The following is an 18,802-nucleotide window of genomic DNA, read 5'->3' on the forward strand; positions in this document are numbered from 1 at the left end:
TTCTCTCTTTCCCTTAGTAATCCTTCTGTGTGATTTATTCTTTCCTATTTGTATGTGATCATTTTTTTTCTTTTTCATATGATTATCAAGTTTCCTCTCTGCTGTTCAGTAGGAGGGGTGGTGCTCCAGCACGCATGTCTTCAAAGTAGCTGCTGAGCATCTTTGTTTGGGTTTGGGGGTGGGGATGGGGTAGGAGGAGGGAAAGATTGAGTTTCTCTGATCTCGGTTGGGATGGCAGTAGGTTTTGCCTACTAGTTATAGGCTATAACTGGCCTTGCATTCCTCAACCCGGGCTGAATGAGATCCACTCCTTTATCAGTATCCACTGATCTTACTGCGACATGTGAACCCCGACTAAGAATTGGCTTGGGCCTGGCTCTACACCTCCATGTAGTCAGGCTATCAGCCATCTAACTAGGTTCATGTGAAGAATGTCTGTTTAGGATAGGTGCTGAAAAGGTGATTGTGCTTGTGTGACTGAGTCAGTGTTTTCAATTTATATTGCCCCACTAGCTCAGCACTACTTTGAAGACATGTGTGCTGGAGCACCACCCCTCCTACTGAACAGCAGAGAGGAAACTAGATGTTCCAAGCATCTTTTAGTAATTTTTAGCCTGCTAAAAATCCATTTAAATACACAGATCAATAAGCAACAAGCAAATGATTATCATCGGCAACAATTTTTTTTTTATAAAACGCTGGAGAAAATTGATCATATTCCCAGGAGTGGGTTTCTGTTGGGTAGTATGGCATTAAACACAGCCATTCAGCTAAACGGCACTGGGTTTATTCTGTGCCAATAGGAGGTATTGCTCGAAATGCTAGTGTTGCTTTAAGGGGTGTACCTTAAATGGTTGTCCATCACCCATCCAGGATATGATGCACAGACCCTTGTGACCTCTGAGCATTTAAAGCAAAACCAGAACAAAAGGAAGTTGTTTTCTTGTCTTTTCCATGTGAGGTTGTCTGTACCCAAGATATTTGTACAAAATTTAATGAGCACTGTTGACATGATCCACCTCTATCAATCTCTTTCAATCCTATTCCTTCCTTATTTGGATTTCTCTCCTCCATTGCTCTGTCCTCTTGTGTATACTACTTCCTTTTGCCTAATTATCATTCTAAAATGATAGGGGATGTTTTAAAGAAGGATGGTCACTGTTCATGTTTAATAGTCTGTCAAAAAGGATTTTTAAAAGCTTTGAGGATTTAAGTGCTGGTTGAAGGAATAATTGTCTTGAGCAATGAAAGGACGTCGAAGAGATAATGAGTCATGCTGCTCCAAGATGGCAGGAAATATGATCTGATGTGAATGGGAGAAGCCAGCAGCAAAATGGAGACGTCTCAAGTTGCTGTTCAGTTTAGTTTAGAGATACAGCACTGAAACAGGCCCTTCGGCTCACCGAGTCTGTGCCGACCATCAACCACCCATTTATACTAATCCTACACTAATCCCATATTCCTACCACATCCCCACCTGTCCCTATATTTCTCTACCACCTACCTATACTAGGGGGAATTTATAATGGCCAATTAACCCATCAACCTGAAAGTCTTTGGCATGTGGGAGGAAACCGGAGCACCCGGAGGAAACCCACGCAGACACAGGGAGAACTTGCAAACTCCACACAGGCAGTACCCAGAATTGAACCCGGGTCGCTGGAGCTGTGAGGCTGCGGTGCAAACCACTGTGCCGCCCCATTCTGTGAATGTCCAGATCAGAGCTGCACCAAGCTAGAAAGGTGATGATACTTACTGTTCTGCAGTTCGCATAAGGTTTGGTTGGAGCATTTTGAGACCAAAGACAGTAAGGATAGTCAGAAATTTAAAGAGGGGAGTTGAGGAGTGAGCCAGTAGGAAGATGACAACAGGAGATGTTCATTGGAATCACAATTGTTACAGTGCAGAAGGGAGGCCTTTCAGCCCATCATGTCTGCACCGGCTCACCGAAAGAGCAATTCACTCAGTTCCATTCCCCTGCCTTCTCCCCGTAACCCAGCACATTCTTGCTTCTCATAACAGTCTAATTCCCTTTTGACTGTTTCAGTTGAACCTGCCACTCCCACACACTCAGGCAGTGCATTCCAGACCTTAATTACACTCTGCGTGAAAAAGTTTTTCCTCGTGTTACTTTTGCTTCTCTGACCAAATACTTCAAATCTGTGCCCTCTCATGCTCAATCCTTTCACAAGCGGTGCAGTGGTTAGCACCGCAGCCTCACAGCTCCAGCGACCCAGGTTCGATTCTGGGTACTGCCTGTGCAGAGTTTGCAAGTTCTCCCTGTGACTGCGTGAGTTTTCGCCGGGTGCTCCTGTTTCCTCCCACAGCCAAAGACTTGCAGGTTGATGGGTAAATTGACCATTATAAATTGCCCCTAGTATAGGTAGGTGGTAGGGGAATTGAGGGAAGGTGGGGATGTGGTAGGAATATGGAATTAATGTAGGATTAGTATAAATGGGTGGTTGATGGTCGGCACAGACTCAGTGGGCCGAAGGGCCTGTTTCAGTGCTGTATCTCTAAATAAAATAAATAAATAAAAGTTTCTCTCTATTTACTGTCTTTCGTCAGTCGTTGTTTGGTTCTTCCTGTATCTTGAGCTGAAAATTCAATATACTAGATTGGAAGTTGTATGTGTAATCACCATTATGTGATGAGGCTGTGGAATCCTGTACAATATGAAAACATATACCAAATGACGTTGTTGGATCTGCTAAAGTTGCAAGTGATTTAGCCTGGTACAGAACAGCAGGTAATGTGGATAATGAAAGAGTAAGTAAGGGTTTAGGAAGGCAGCCTTTTTACTCTGAAAATTAGGGAGTAGCTGGGGAAGATGTACCTGGTACTGTAATCATTTTTCAATGGCAGAACAGACAAATGGAGTCATCAGAGCTGGTTTGCAGATTGGATATGGAGAAAGAATTCAAGTCTTCGCAAGAAGAAGTAAATGTCAAGTTAAAGGCTCAGATTTTGTGATGAGCAGTGCAGGAATGATGCTTGCACAAACCGCTGCCTGCAGACTTTTAATGGGCTTTTAAGTGGCAACTTGGGGTTATATGGGAACCTTTTCTAGCACAGCGCCCTATTCAGGGTATCTATGTTGTGTGTGAACAAAGCAAACAGGCAACAGGGTGTTTGTTCTGCCAGTTAGAGTGAAGAATCTTCACTGAGATGGAGTCTGAACCAGAAAATATAAATAAGAATAATTAATTCAATGTAAAATCATGTATAGAAAGTGAAACAGTGAGGGAAAGAAAGATGGGGTTGAGAGAGATCAGACAAAAGTTAAAACAAAGTAATTGTTTCTATAAAATATTCAACAATAATTAAATTCTGAATGAATGAGACTCCATATTTGTAAAATTGAATTTTCAGAACCAGAGAGATTGAGTCACAATAATGAAGACATCTCACACTGCTTAAAAATTCACACACCTGAACAAGCTCTAACTTTTTTTCTGGTATGTTTAGTGGGCAAGTACCATAACTTTATGTTTGAAAGCTGAATTTCTTGGCAAGGTACCAGTGTAGCAAAGCTTTGAGGAATAGGGCACCCTGCACAGCAACCTCCTGATTTCCATGTTTTTAAAAGCACATGTGCAGATGCCGGAAGTTGCTGACTGATTTTCTCCGCAAGTAACATTGAGGAATGATGGCCTCGCCGTTATTCTTGACACAAAATCTGGGCCATTGTGCTTGAATTCAGTATGTACAACATGTATTTGATACTGGGACATATAGATGTTGCAGAAATTGAATTGCACGTAAAAATATTCCAATTCAAGTTTGCAGCTTTTTTTTTTTCAGGTAGTTGTGTGTAATTTTTGTGTAAGCGATGATGTCTATGAATGGCTCAGTGCCAAATCAAATGAGCACTGCCTGGTATTAATTCATGCTAAAGATAATGCTGTTAAAATAGCTACATTTTCTATTACATCTGTTTAACACATCTTGTTGGGGGGGGGCGAATTTTATGCTCTTCTCCCCGAGGCAGGAGAAGCATGTAATCGGGTGGGATGGTGGCGGTGGGGGGGGGGGGGGGAGACCCTGCCCACTTCCCGCCTCTGCCAAAATTAAGTCCAGGGCGGGAGGGCCTGTTAATGGCCTTCCTGCCCCACGGCCAATTGATGCCCAGTTTAGGGCCCCATCTCCATGCCGCTGCATTAGCCCAGTGGGCGGGTGGGCCTGTCGCCGTACAGGGAGCACAGCAAGAAAAACCGTGCAGATTGCTTTGCGACTCCAGCGGTGGGGGGGTTCTTCGTTAAAAGCTACAGTGCCTGAACGAGGAACCAGGCATCGGGAAAGGGGGGGGGGGGGGGGGGGGGGGGAGCTGCTGAGAGCCACCCCCTGCCCTTGCTGCTGACTTCCCGTCACCTCCATCCCCGACCACCCCCACCCCGTGAGACCCCCTCCCACCCTGACTTATCTGTGGCCTGGGTCCAGTGTTGCTTCGGCCTCAGGTGGGTGCTCCACTGTCTCTGGTGGCGCTGCTGAGTTAAAGAGCTGCAGGCCTATATACGGGACTGGAGGGTGGATACCTGCCTCATCAGCTTGGACCAGGAGAAGGCTTTTGACAGGATATCGCACACCTACATGATTGACATGCTCTCCAAAATGGGGTTTGGGGAGGGAATCTGCAATTGGATCAAACTGCTCTACACAAACATCAGTAGCCAGTCTCGATCAATGGCGGCACAGTGGTGCAGTGGTTAGCACCGCAGCCTCACAGCTCCAGCGACCCGGGTTCAATTCTGGGTACTGCCTGTGTGGAGTTTGCAAGTTCTCCCTGTGTCTGCGTGGGTTTTCTCCGGGTGCTCCGGTTTCCTCCCACAAGCCAAAAGACTTGCAGGTTGGTAGGTAAATTGGCCATTATAAATTGTCACTAGCATAGGTAGGTGGTAGGGAAACATAGGGACAGGTGGGGATGTGGTAGGAATATGGGATTAGTGTAGGATTAGTATAAATGGGTGGTTGATGGTCGGCACAGACTCGGTGGGCCGAAGGGCCTGTTTCAGTGCTGTATCTCTAAAACTAAAAAACTAAAACTAAATGGGTGGGAATCAGAAAGGTTCCTGATCCAATCTGGAGTCAGACAGGGCTGTCCCCTCTCCCCTGTCTTGTTTGTTTGCTGTATCGAACCTTTTGTTGAGTCCATTAGGAAGGATGCGAGCATAAGAGGGGCAACAATCCCAGGCAGCAGATGCACTCAAGTAAAAACCTCCCTGTATACGGACGACATTGCCATCTTCAGCTCTGATCAGCTGTCCGTTCGCAGACTGATGAGCATTTGCGACCAGCTCGAACTGGCCTCGGGAGCCCAAGTTAACCATGGCAAGAGCGAGGCCACGTTCTTTGGGAACTGGGCTGACCAGTCCTTTGTCGCCTTCGCCGTCAGGTCAGACTACCTGAAGGTGCTGGGGATATGGTTCGAAAGGGCCAAGGCATGCACCAAAACCTGGAAGGAGCGAGTAGCCAGGGTACACCATGAACTGATCATGTGGGAGCAGCGATCTCTCTCCATTGTGGGTAAGAACCTGGTCATCAGGTGTGAGCCACTCGCGTTGTTGCTGTATTTGGCACAGGTCTGGCCCATACTCCACTCCTGCGCCGTGGCGGTCACCCGAGCCATTTTCCGCTTTATCTGGCGATCCAAAATGGACCGGGTCCGAATGGACATGATGTTCAAACCTCTGGATAAGGGCAGGAAAAATGTACCAAACGTTGCCCTCATCCTGATGACCACCTTCGTGTGCGGCTGCATCAAGCTGCGTGTAGAGCCTCAGTACGCAAACGCCAAGTGTCACTGCATGCTGAGGTTCTATCTGACCTTGGTGTTGCGAAGGATGGGCCTGGTCACATTGCCGCAGAACGCTCCATCCAATTGGTCCGTGCTGTACCACCTATCCTTCGCTGGAAACTTTCTGCGGTAAAACACCTTTGACCACCAATCCATCAGGCAGTGGACTACACGGAATATCCTCAAGGCCCTATGGGAAAAGGAGATAATGGATCCTGTTGGATGGTTCCCCGAGCAGACCGCCAAAGTCATTTGGCAGAATGCCTCATCACCAGAACTTTCAAACAAGCACCAAGATGTAGCTTGGCTGGTGGTGAGAAGGGCCCTCCCCGTCAGATGGGGAAGAGACAGTTGCCCAACTCCTTCTGAAATGTGTCTTTGCAAAGCAGGTGTAGAAAGAGATGCAGTGGTTTTTGTTGAGGTTCATCCCAAGCAGCTCTGTAACACAGGAGTCTGTGCTCTACGGGTTGTTCCCAGGGACGCACACCGAGACAAACATCAACTGCTGCCGGAGGACCATCAATTCGGTGCAAGACGCTCTTTGGTCTGCCCGAAATTTGCTGGTCTTCCAGCGCAAAGAGTTGTCCATGACCGAGTGTTGCAGACTGGCACATTCCAAGGTCCAGGACCACATGCTGAGGGACGCACTAAAGCTTGAGGCAACCGCTGCAAAGGCTCAATGGGGAAGGACCACTGTAAGGTCCTCCCACCAAAGTGAACTGAGGGGCTGGACCCATGGGAAACCCCTCGGGCTGTATACACCAAATATGGGTTTGCTGTAAAATGGAATGGAAGGGTTGTGAGGCAATTCGCTCCTGTATTGATGAAAACTGATTTCTTTTGCACTTTTTGGAATGTCAACTTGGTACTGTTTTGTAATGCATTTTGTACAGATTTTTATGAATAAAGTATATTTTTGGAAAAAAAAAGCAGGCCTCTGATCGACCAGCTGCTTTGAGGGCGGGACTTCTGTTGCCAGGGTCCTTGTTCCCGTCTCAGGCCGCCGCTATCCACTTATGAGCCTAATTGACACTTGATTAGGCAGGCCTCCCACAGAAGGGGTTCTCGCCAGCGCTTTTGCCAGAGGTTGGGACCCCTCCTGTCGTCCAGATAAAACCCGGGCCTTTTTTTTAATGAAGCTTTTTAACAAATTGCAACATTGTGTCGCCTAATTCTAAGCATGTGAATAAAGATACAGCAATAGTTTCTTACTTGGAATGAGGTCCATTTTAATTGCTAAAACCTTTTTTTAGTGCATATTTTGGTCCAGGAATGTTTGCACAGTTTCTCAGGGATTTTGAAGTAAATAAATTATATTGCTGTTGAACTGAAGTCATTATTTATAAATGTAGAGTTAGTCTTTGTGCAGCAATGAAAATTGTTTCATAAGCATATTGGGACCCACCCAACCACAGGAATTCTCCCTCTTGATGAGGGTTAGCTTGCTGCTTTTTGCACGGTGGAAGTTAGACTGAGCATGCCTACAGTGAATCCAAGAAATCAAAGCTCTAATTCACTGAAAAGTTTGAGGGGGTATATATATTTGCACTGAGAATTTGGATATTTTTAGCCCACATGTTCAATTTGGAGTTGAGGTTTTTAGACATCATCTGAAATCCCTGTGCACATTGCTGAGGTTTAAATTAATACTTAATAAGTGCTTATATTGGTGCTACATTAAGGCAGTGGATATTCTGTTACTGTCTTAAATTTTATCTATCATATAAATTGGCTTCTCCAATTGATCCTCCAGTAGAGTTAAGCTATCCACAACTGCTTTTGGGGAATTTTAAACTTGTGCACACAATACTGAGCAACAGGTAAGCTAATTCTGTTTTACTTTGGAGAATCATTAAGTAAAGGATTCGTTCATGGAAGAAAATGTTCACTTAATTTTGTGGAATGATTATTCGTTTTCTTCAAACCAAATCTGAAGAAGAGTGTGCAATTCATCTTGGGTCAGTTTCCTATGTTCAAGAGTAAAATTTTAAGTTTTTTTAAAAAAGTGAACTGCCTGTTGAGCAGGAGATTTTCCTATGTTTATCCCTATTGACCCAGTTAATTAAGACACTTTAGTTCTTGCATATTTTCATATTTTTGAGATAGGAGATGATGAAGTTTAAATTAACACCAGAAAATTCACTTTATGCCATTATCTGTCTTTTGGAGAAGATGTGAGGAATTGATCATTAAAATTGAAATGATTTGAAGTGGAGCACATAATGATGCTCTGGTTCAGTCGTGCCACTATAGTTGAGAGGGCAGCAGAAATCAGTTACTTTGCAGTTGTTCTCTGGCTACTCTTGATGAAAACAGTATTTGTGTGGCTATTTGGGGGAGAGTGGGGGAGGTTGGGAGGTGTTTTGTTTTTATTCTTTCATGGGATGTGGGCGTCGCAGGCCAGGCCACCATTTATTGCCTATCCCTAATTGCCCTTGAACTGAGTGGCTTGCAAGGCCATTTCAGAGGGCATGTAAGAATCAACCACATTGCTGTGGGTCTGGAGTCACATGCAGGCCAGACCAGGTAAGGACAGCAGATTTCCTTCCCTAAAGGACATTAGTGAACCAGATGGGTTTTTACAACAATCGACAATGGTTTCATGGCCATCATTAGACTAGCTTTTAATTCCAGATTTATTAAGTAAGTTCAAATTCCACCTTCTGCTGTGGTGGGATTCGAACCCATGCCCCCAGAGAAATACCCTGGGTCTCTGGGTTACTAGTCCAGTGATAATACCGCTGCGCCACCGCCTACCCTGTTGGTGGCGGAGATCATACCGGCAGTGGCCCGCCACGGAGCCAGATGCCAGGATTGCTAGGCCAAATCTTCCCAGTGGCAACAAGGCTCCATGGTGGCTCCCCACCGCTCATCGGGACCTAACTTTAAATATTGAAATAAAGGGCATGAATAAATTTAGACCTTTCACCATGATCTGACTGGCTATCCGTGATCTTCCGTGTGATGGCCAGCCATCACACGCCTTTACTTTCCCTTCCAGGGAAAGCTGGCACCACTGAGGTGGGGTCAGGGGGGAATTGGGGTCAACTCTACGTGTGTGGTGTGTGGGGGTGGGAAAGAGGTGACCTCTGCACTTTATTCATTTGGGGGGTGGAATGGGGCTAGCATTTATTTTCCGTGTATTGGGGTGGGGGAGGAGTCACACATTTATGCACAGTGTAGTGGGAATGGGGGGTGGGGGGCAGGTTCCAAGGTTGAACTTTGTACTCACTGTATAGGTGTGGAAGCTCTTTAAAAATGGCGCCACGCCTCTGCAGAGGCAGCAGATGCAGTTTCCGGCGTCGCAGAACCCGCTCTGATTGGGGTGGGGGTGGGGGAACCGCCCTGCGTATGGAAATGAGCCGCCGCGTGCCAGATCATGGCAACGTGGGGCCTGCCATTTTTAAATGCCCGGGAGTGTTTGGCGAACAGGGAGAATAAAATTTAGCCGTCAGTCTGGATGCCATCAGTTAGGTATTCGTGAGAATTTTGAAAACTTGTTAATCTACTGAGATAATCCTGTTTAAACAGTATATGTGCAAAACAGTGGGATTGCCTTAAATTGACAAGTGCTAATAATCAGGATGATGCAGCATCAGGTTTACTAAATACTGTTTAGAGAATGGGACTTGCAGACTATCCTAAGGAGCTGTATTGTAGGAAAGGTCATGACAACTTTGTGAATATCAAAAAAAATACAGATTGCACCAGAAGTATAGTTAGGAGTCCAAATGATTTGAGCATGTGGATAATTTTATCTTTCAGTAGTTCACCATCAGCAGATGGGGAAAATTGATGAAGGGCCAGTAAGGAAAGCCAATAAACTCATCTTGAAAGTTGAAGGAAGTCTAGAAGGGAAAGGAAATTAGCAGTGAAATTCAAAGCGGCACATGTTTCCTAGAGATGCTAACGTTTCTCTATTGTGCAGAATAAACAGAAGCTTCCTGCTTTTGAAATTGTTACTAAGAATCTAAAGACAAGCTGGTCAGACATTACATAAATCATGCTGTCAAAACTCAAGTAAGTTGTTCAATTTTGCAATATTTGGGTTTTCAACAAGGATTTGAGTGGTATGGCTATGTGTTATTGCTTGAGTTGGTAGAAAGAAAACATTTACAAGCAAGATAGCAGGAGAGCAATCTCACAACAGGAGAGGTGGAGCCATTGCTTTGTACGTTTTGGATTACTTGGAATTCAAAGTTGAATTAATCTAGTCAGGACAGGCACAAAATGAAATAATCTTACTTGAATTAACGAACATAAATAGTTCAGAGTTAGTAATTGGGGTTTTTCATAGACCCTACATGTAACATTGGGTGGCATCAACCTACAAATTGGGAGTGGCCAAACGGAAGGAGAGTATCAGAATCTGAACTGGTTAATATGATAAAGTTTGTTTATTGTCTCAATGTGTTAAGGACTTGGTGAGGGTAACTTGCACCTGGTTTTTGCAAGCATCATCCCGCATTGTATTTAAAACTTTGAAAACTAATGATTATAAAAAATTTGGACTTGATGTCAATTCACTTCATTTGTTTCAATTGAACTGTGGATTCTGTAAGTCCAATGATCTGAAACTTGGAGTCTTGTGTATGTCATGAACTGGATTATCAATGACTGTTATAGGATGTTCACCGTACACTCCTTTCCAATTGGCAGCTAAAAGGGGCTTTGTCAAGTCACATCATTCTGGTTAAAGCCGTCCGTGTAAATATTATTACTATTAAGATTACACAGAAGTAGAAGAAACACAAGTAACTTGCACAACGGAGTAGTTTTACTTAAAAGAGAACTAAAAAATCATCAAACCAAGTCGCAACAGTTCAAATCTATGTTCAGAGATTTTTTTTTGCAGTCCAATGAACAGCAGCACTTGATGCTGGCTTTTGCAAACTTCCCAATAAGTTCTCTGTGCTTGGAAAAGGTGTTGCTGTCGACTTCCAAGCAGAATCCTGACATCATCTTACCGCAACCAAGAACTGCACTTCAAAGCTTGCTGTATATTTCTCAGCCCAAGAGTTATCAAAACAAACAGCTGCTCATCAAGTTGAAAGACATGGTGGAACAACTTGAGTAACTTTGTTACATCAACAAATAACTGACGCTAAATAGCAATGATTTAAAATTACATTTCTCTTGCTTTTACTCCTGGCTAGTTCAGTATTTGGAAATGATCATTATTTTAAAAGCGCAAGCTAATTGCTTTTTTTGTTGAACATTTTTCAAAATACCTTAGAACTCTAGACAGATGCACATGTAATGTACAGTCCCAAGAGAGCATCACTGACACAGGATCATTGTCCCCACTTGCTGTCAAGAAAGAAAGGAAGGCTTGCATTTATATAGCGCCTTTCACAACCTTTGGACATCCCAAAGTGCTTTACGGTCAATGAAGTATTTTTGAAATGTGGGACCTGGCAACCAAATTGTGCACAGTGAAGTCTCACAAACATCAATGTGGTAACCAGGACATTTATATTTATATCTTAATTGAGGGATAAATTTTGGCCAGGACGCTGGGGAGAACTTCCCCGATCTTCAAAATAGTGGCATCGGACCTTTTATGTCCACCTGAGGGGCCAGTGGGGCCTTGGTTTAACAATTCATCTGAAAGACACCACCTCTGACCATGTAGTTTTCTCAGTACTGACTGGGGGGTTACCTTAGATTATGTGCCCAAGTCTCTAGAGTGGCACTTGAATGCAGAGGCAAGAGTGCTACCACAGAACTGCGGTTCACGCTTTGCTGACTGATTTTGGTTCCAGGCACTAACGTGAATTGAGGAGTTATATTTAAAGCAGTTTTGACATTTCCAACCTAGCAAATGAGGACGATCACATGATAAATACCTATGCTTTCCCCACTTCTTTTCTCTGCTTACTTGTATCCATTCATTTGCAAAACCGTACTCGTATGTCTGACTTAATCCGTATTAGAACATAGAACATTACAGCGCAGTACAAGCCCTTCGGCCCTCGATGTTGCGCCGACTTGTGAAACCACCTGAACTACACTATTCCATTTTCATCCATATGTCTATCCAATGACCACTTAAATGCCCTTAAAGTTGGCGAGTCTACTACTGTTGCAGGCAGGGCGTTCCACACCCCTACTACTCTCTGAGTAAATAAACTACCTCTGACATCTGTCCTATATCTTTCACCCCTCAACTTAAAGCTATGTCCCCTCGTGTTTGCCATCACCATCCGAGGAAAAAGACTCTCACTATCCACCCTATCTAACCCTCTGATTATCTTATATGTCTCTATTAAGTCACCTCTCCTCCTCCTTCTCTCCAACGAAAACAACCTCAAGTCCCTCAGCCTTTCCTCGTAAGACCTTCCCTCCATACCAGGCAACATCCTAGTAAATCTCCTCTGCACCCTTTCCAAAGCTTCCACATCCTTCCTATAATGCGGTGACCAGAACTGCACGCAATACTCCAGGTGCGGCCGCACCAGAGTTTTGTACAGCTGCAGCATGACCTCGATTGATCAGACTTTTCTAAATTGGTTATACATGGCAGCGGAACAGCAGAACTTCAAACACAGAAGGATTGCTTAAAATATGTTTAGCCTCACTAGTTGATCTTTCTTGGCATTTTTTGTGACTCGGAGGACATGCTGTTTTGTAACAAATGGGTATAATTGACAAAGTGTGACACAAGTGCACAGTAAACACGAGGCTTTCTAATAGGCGATAAAGGTTGCTGAAATTCTTGTTTGATCATCGTGATCTTAAGCATGTGTTTCAACAAAGATTTACCAATTGTCTTCAGGCAAGATTCTTCCAAGCTCAGCATCATTATTTGCTTCCTTTTATTCGGTTGGGTTTAGTCAGAAATTTCGAAAGGATAACTGTTTCTTTTATGTGTACTAGCTATGCCCTTTTTGTGAAAATCCTCTCATTCTACAAAGTTTGTTCTAAGTCCAAAAAATTTAGTGCTTCGATGTTTGATGTCAATATGTACTTGATAAATACAGAAAACCTTGTTACAATTTGTTCACTGTCGTGGTGCATCCTTTTATAACTCGCTCAGTGTTCAACCACATCAAATAGTGTATATATACTGTTAGTATGGCTTCAAAAAGCCTTTTGAGGTTTTTTAGGAGGATAAGACTTTGTATGAACCTTGTGTTCTTGGGCTGAGGAACATTGTTGAAAAATGAAATATTTGGCTACATTTGCCAACCAATGCTGGTATTGAGCTCTACCAGTTCAATGTGAAGTTTCACTCATCACCTCTGACACAGCAATGTTCTTCGACCCAAACCTCAGAAGAACAGCCTCTACTATCCCAGTGTAGCTCGCCTGTTTCCCTTACCAGCTTCTCTGGGATGATAGTTTGTTGAAAATTATTTGTGAAGTGTTGTGCTGTAAACCTGTCCCTTCCAATCTAGGTCAAGATAACTTTAATTTGGGATTCCTACAACCAGCAGAAAGAAAAGACTTTCATCTCTATTGACTGTTCTGAAACATGTCCTAGTCTCAAAAGGCAGTTGTGCTAATCACTTCAGCTCTTGACCTTCCTTTCCCTGAACCCTACACATAAGCCAAACAAACATCTTAACAGAAAATCTGCTGATACAAAATTAGGAGGTTGGACAAACTGTGAGGAAGGCAGGAAAATTCCTCAAAGGCATACATTAGCAGAATGATAGAATGGTAATTTAATGTCGACAAATGTGACATAATGCATTTTGGGTAGAAAAACTAAGAATAGAAGCATTCACGTAATACCTGAAGGATGTTGATGAACAGAGACACCAAATGTTCAAATGTATTATTCCTTGAAAGTGGCAATAGCTAAAGCCATATAAAGGCCGACATCATTTTGGATTTTATGGGAAAGACCATTTGCCTCAGTTGAGTCGGTAATGAAGGGTTTTCAATTGAAAATTGTCAGTGAGCAGAGGTACTCCAAATTTATTTGAATTATTGGAGCATGGAATGCTTTGCCACTGGGAGTGGTTGAGGCAAAGCACATTCCATCTTTTAAAGGAAAATCAAATAAATATTTGAAGCTGAGCAAGATATGGGAATATGAAGAGAGAGTAGACTAGTGGGATTAGTTTTGGAATGCACTGTGAAAGCCTTGCATCTACTTGGCGGCCTCCTATGCTATAAGCTTCTATAGTTTCCCCCCATTGTTGACTCATTCAAATGTGCTGTTGTGCAGAGTTGCTTGATCTTAATATCATGGACCATTCACGTACACAGTGTCTTCCATTAGTTGTAACAGTGTATGCTGTTGATTTTTGGGGAAGTATTGGAGAGTTGTTCAATATAATGTTTCATAAATATAAATATTACTTCCTTTTCAACTCCAGGATTGCCTGAAGATTGCAAAGTAGAGACTCCAGCCTTCACAGATGCTGTCCGATTGTACCGCCAGTCAAAAGATCAATACGGCACCTGGGACATGCTGTGTGGCAATCAAGCACAGGTAAGCTGGTTGTGAATTGCCTCACTGAAAGTGCAACTCCGGCATCGTATGGGCCTTTATTGCCAACCCAAGTAAAGTATGTTAAAACAGTGGCCCTCTTTTATGTCAGTCAGTTTATTCAGGCTTCAAACAGTGATGCTTCCTTTGTAAGTTGTTACTGTGAATGTAAGATGCCAGGAGCCCAATTATTGTGTCAGTCATGCCAATATGGAAATAATGTTTCACGCATTCTTTCACACTCCATCTCCATAGAGAGATTCATTCTGAAGGTTGTGAAGCAATTCACTTAATTTGACGTGGTGTTGCATGTTGATTTGTTCATTGATCAAGAGCTGCTGGTGCAAATCAAAAAGGTAATCTCAACATTCAAATGACTTAAATTTCTCGTCTGGAAACTACTTTGAATTTGACTCAACTAATACTGTAGTGCCCATTCTCATGCTTTTATGGATGTGAAATGCAGACCTGTTACTGATACCACATCTATGATGTCCAAAAGGTTAAATCCCAAACACCTGAAGTACTTGCTTATGGTCTGTCTGACCAAGAGACAACTGAGATCGAAAGGCCGTGTTATCAGTGTTGGTAAGGATAGATGATCAAAGTGAGTCCTTTATGGTGACCTGAATAATAGCAAGTGGACCCCAAGGTGTCAGATGACATGCCAGTAAGATCTATTAAAGCAGATCCTCTCCTGTCTTTTTACCAATTTTAATGGATGCAAAACTTATTAACTGAATGAAGTGTTGCACTGGTCTTAGTCAGGGACGAAGGCACTTGTACTGGAGTGCCTGGAAGAACAAGAAGCAAAACCACAGAAGCAACAACGGCGTTGAACCCACCAAGCACAAGGTGACTTCCCACAGGAAATATGTCGAAGGTATCACCTGTCATATAGTGGCTTTTGGAGCTATGTGGGAAAATATTTTCAGTAACTGAGGAAGAGGATGCTTATCTTTCCAGTAATTTTGAGATGGAAGATTACGCATATGTGTCTGTATATGCTTGCTGCACCTCCCGGTCTCAGGAAATGGGAGTACCTAATGTGTGTGGATGTTTCCCTTGGCTTGTCCATATGTCTACTGGCATTAGTCAATTGGCACACATAGATTCAGACTTGTGTTTATGGTTGGACAGGCTCATTGTAACATTGTGCTCTGGAGCACTATGTTGGTTGCAGCTGTTCTACTTGAACCAGCACAATGTTACAGTGGCATTGAAGCATCTCTTTGGCAAGTGTAGCCAGCAGCTAGTTGGAGAGCAGCTTGTTGCTCCATACTAAGATTTTATTTTTTTGTCCACTTCTTATTTGTTTATTTCACTACACCTACAGGCATAAATTCATCATGGAAGTTGTAGTTGAACAACACGGGTGTGTGTAGTTTGGGAGAGTGGGCAAGTTATTTGGATCAGCTGACTTAGTGTCTCATAAGTTCAGTTCATTAATATATGCCTTTTCATTTGGGTGAGGTCCTGGGGATTACAGACTCTTGCCACCTTCAAAAGAGGAAATGAGATACTTGGAGGGAAATTCCGATTCATTGAAGACTTATTTTCTTGCAAAGATTTGTAGCTGTTGTGTGCGAGAATATTCTTATTTGGTCCATTGACAGTCACTGCATCTACATTGGCAGCAGCATTTGCAAACAAATCAAAATTAGAACCAACCCACCCGAACCATATTTTAAATATATCTGGTAATTTTTACTTTAACCATAGACTGCCAGCAGGTTCCCTGAGATGCTGGAAGTCTTCAGTTTGTGCATTGTGATAATGATACTGTAACTATTGCAGTTATAAAGGTAACTGAGCAATAGCTGTATTCCTGTGATATAAACCTAGTGGTTCCTTCTATTTCTGGAAGAACATTTTCCAACTTTTTAAACTGAGTGCCATCCTAACTATAATTGACTGCAAAGCAGTTTCCTTTTATTCTGCTCTAACAATGTATTTTAGCCCTAGCCTCAATTCAACACTCACTAATGCACGAGTGTATAATTTTCATTACCAAATCCAACTAGCCGATGACCCTTCTGAGTGAGATCACCAGTTTGGTCCTGTCTGTTACTGACTCGGAATTTATTTCACGGTGACCTTTACACCAGATATGGGAGACTTTCATCATGTCAAATTTAAACCCAGGACCTAGAGATTAAATAAGTCATAGAGTTATATAGCACAGAAACAGGCCCTTCGGCCCACCGTGTCTGCGCTGGTCATCAAGCCTATCTATTCTAATCCCATTTTCCAGCACTTGGCCCGTAGCCTTGTATTCTATGGCTTTCTAGTGCATATTTAAATACTTCTTAAATGTTGTGAGGGTTCCTGGCTCTACCACCCCTCAAATCCCCTCTAAATCTCCTGCCCCTTATCTTAAATCTATGCCCCCTGGTTTCTTCCCATCTACCCTATCTATGCCCATCATAATTTTGTATACCTCTATCAAGTTCGCCCCTCAGCCTTCTCTGCTCTAAGGAAAACAGCACCAGCCTATCCAGTCTTTCTTCATAGCTGAAATGCTCCAGCTCAGGCAGCATCCTGGTGAATCTCCTCTGCACCCTCTCCAGTGCAATCACATCATTCCTATAGTGTGGCGACCAGAACTGTAGTTCTGCAGCTAACAGTTCTCCAGCTAACTACTGTCTTATACAGCTCCATCACAATCTCCCTGCTCTAATATTCTATGCCTTGGCTAATAAAGGCAAGTATCCCATATGCCTTCCTAACCACCTTATCTACCTGTGCTGCTGCCTTCAGTGATCCATGGACAAGTACACCAAGGTCCCTCTGACCCTCTGTACTTCCTATGGTCCTACCATCCATTGTATAGTCCCTTGCCTTGCCTTGCCTTGCCTTGTAGTCCTCCCAAAATGCATCACCTCACACTTCTCAGGATTAAATTCCTTTTGCCACTGCTTTGCCCATCTTACCAGCCCATCTATATCGTACTGTAATCTAAGGCATTTCTCCTCACTATTTACAACACCACCAATTTTCATGTCATCTGCGAGCTTACTGATCATACCTCCTATATTTAAGTCTAAATCATTAATGTACACTGCAAACAGCAAGGATTCCAGCATCGATCCCTGTGGTACACCACTGGTCACAGGCCTCCAATCGCAAAAACAACCCTCAACCATCACCCTCTGCCTCCTGCCACTAAGCCAATTTTAGATCCAATTTGCCAAATTACCCTGGATCCCATGGGCTCTTACCACCTTGACCAATCTCCCATGCGGGACCTTATCAAAAGCCTTACCGAAGTCCATGTAGACTACATCAACTGCTTTACCTTCATCTACACACCTAATCACCTCCTCGGAAAATTCAATCAAATTTGTTAGACATGCTCTCCCTTTGACAAAATCATGCTGACTATCCCTAATTAATCCCTGCCTCTCCAAGTGTCCTTCAGAATTTTTTCCAGTAGTTTCCCTACCACTTGTGTTAGACTCACTGGCCTGTAATTACCTGGTTTATCCATACTACCCTTCTTGATTAATGGTATCACATTTGCTGTCCTCTGGCACCTTTCCTGTGGTAGAAAGGATTAGAAAATTTGTATCAGAGCCCCTGCAATCTCCTCCCTTGCTGACTCACTCCACTACACATTTTTTTTTCTTCAAAAGAAGAAAGCTTGAATTTTGTTGTTTTCTGTCCAAAGCAATTGACTATATCTATTTGGTTTTTCTTGGAAAAAAAACAAATTTTAAACTCTTCCCAACATTTTTTTTTCTCTGACCATTTTGGAGGTGGTGGCAGCTTAAATTTAAAGACAAAATGTTTGCTAAAAGAATATTCCAAAGACCACTCTTTAGTTTTTCCAGATTATCCAAGATATCCAAGATTTATCTGGCTATAATCATTGCTGTAACCAGCTGAAATGGATTTCTCAGTGGGAAGGGCTCCCAATAAGCAGGTATTGATGCTGACTCACAAGCACATGCTTGATGGTGTGTGTGAGGTTCAGGTGTAACTTTAGTCAGTAATAGTGAAAACTTCATCTTCCCACAGCACATACTTAAGCTCTGATTGCTTTAGGTCTGTTTGAGCAGTACTCCTCCTACCCCTCTACACAGTTATTTAAATATGCATGGAACAGTTCCAATTAATGGAGATGAGAATTTCTTGTCTGAGAGGAACGTGAAGTAAATGTACTGTACGGAACTTTTTATCCGAATTAATTGTGCACTTTTTAAACACAGGAACAATAATTTGCATTTTTCTGTTGGCCCTTATTATATCCTCTCAAATAAGACTTATTCAATTCAACAATCCTGCAGTTTTTGTTGTCTCCTCTCCTGCCAAGGGAATATGACATGCTAGCCTGTGGGCTTCTCCACAGTTCTTAATGTTACTTTGTATTAGCAGTCTTAAGTATCAAAGTCCATTTGTAATAGGTAGCCATGTCAAGGCCCCTCAGGATCTTATGTTTCAATCAAGTCGCCTCTTACTCTTCTAAATTCCAGCGGATACAAGCCTACTCTGTCCAATCTTTCCTCGTAGGACAGCCCGCCCATTCCAAGTATTCGTCTAGTAAACCTTCTTTGTACTGCCTC

General features: G+C 43.0%; 1 protein-coding gene across 1 annotated transcript in view; it reads left to right on the forward strand.

Moving 5' to 3' along the window:
• niban2b (niban apoptosis regulator 2b) overlaps window positions 1–18,802 on the forward strand; it is a 237,193-nt gene that overhangs the window by 178,524 nt on the left and 39,867 nt on the right. The window contains exon 6 of the mRNA XM_068012649.1: window positions 14,125–14,240. Coding sequence (XP_067868750.1) covers window positions 14,125–14,240 — 116 coding nt within the window. The remainder of the gene's footprint in view (window positions 1–14,124; window positions 14,241–18,802) is intronic.

The sequence above is a fragment of the Heterodontus francisci genome, chromosome 32 (assembly GCF_036365525.1).
Source record: "Heterodontus francisci isolate sHetFra1 chromosome 32, sHetFra1.hap1, whole genome shotgun sequence".
NCBI lineage: Eukaryota > Metazoa > Chordata > Chondrichthyes > Heterodontiformes > Heterodontidae > Heterodontus > Heterodontus francisci.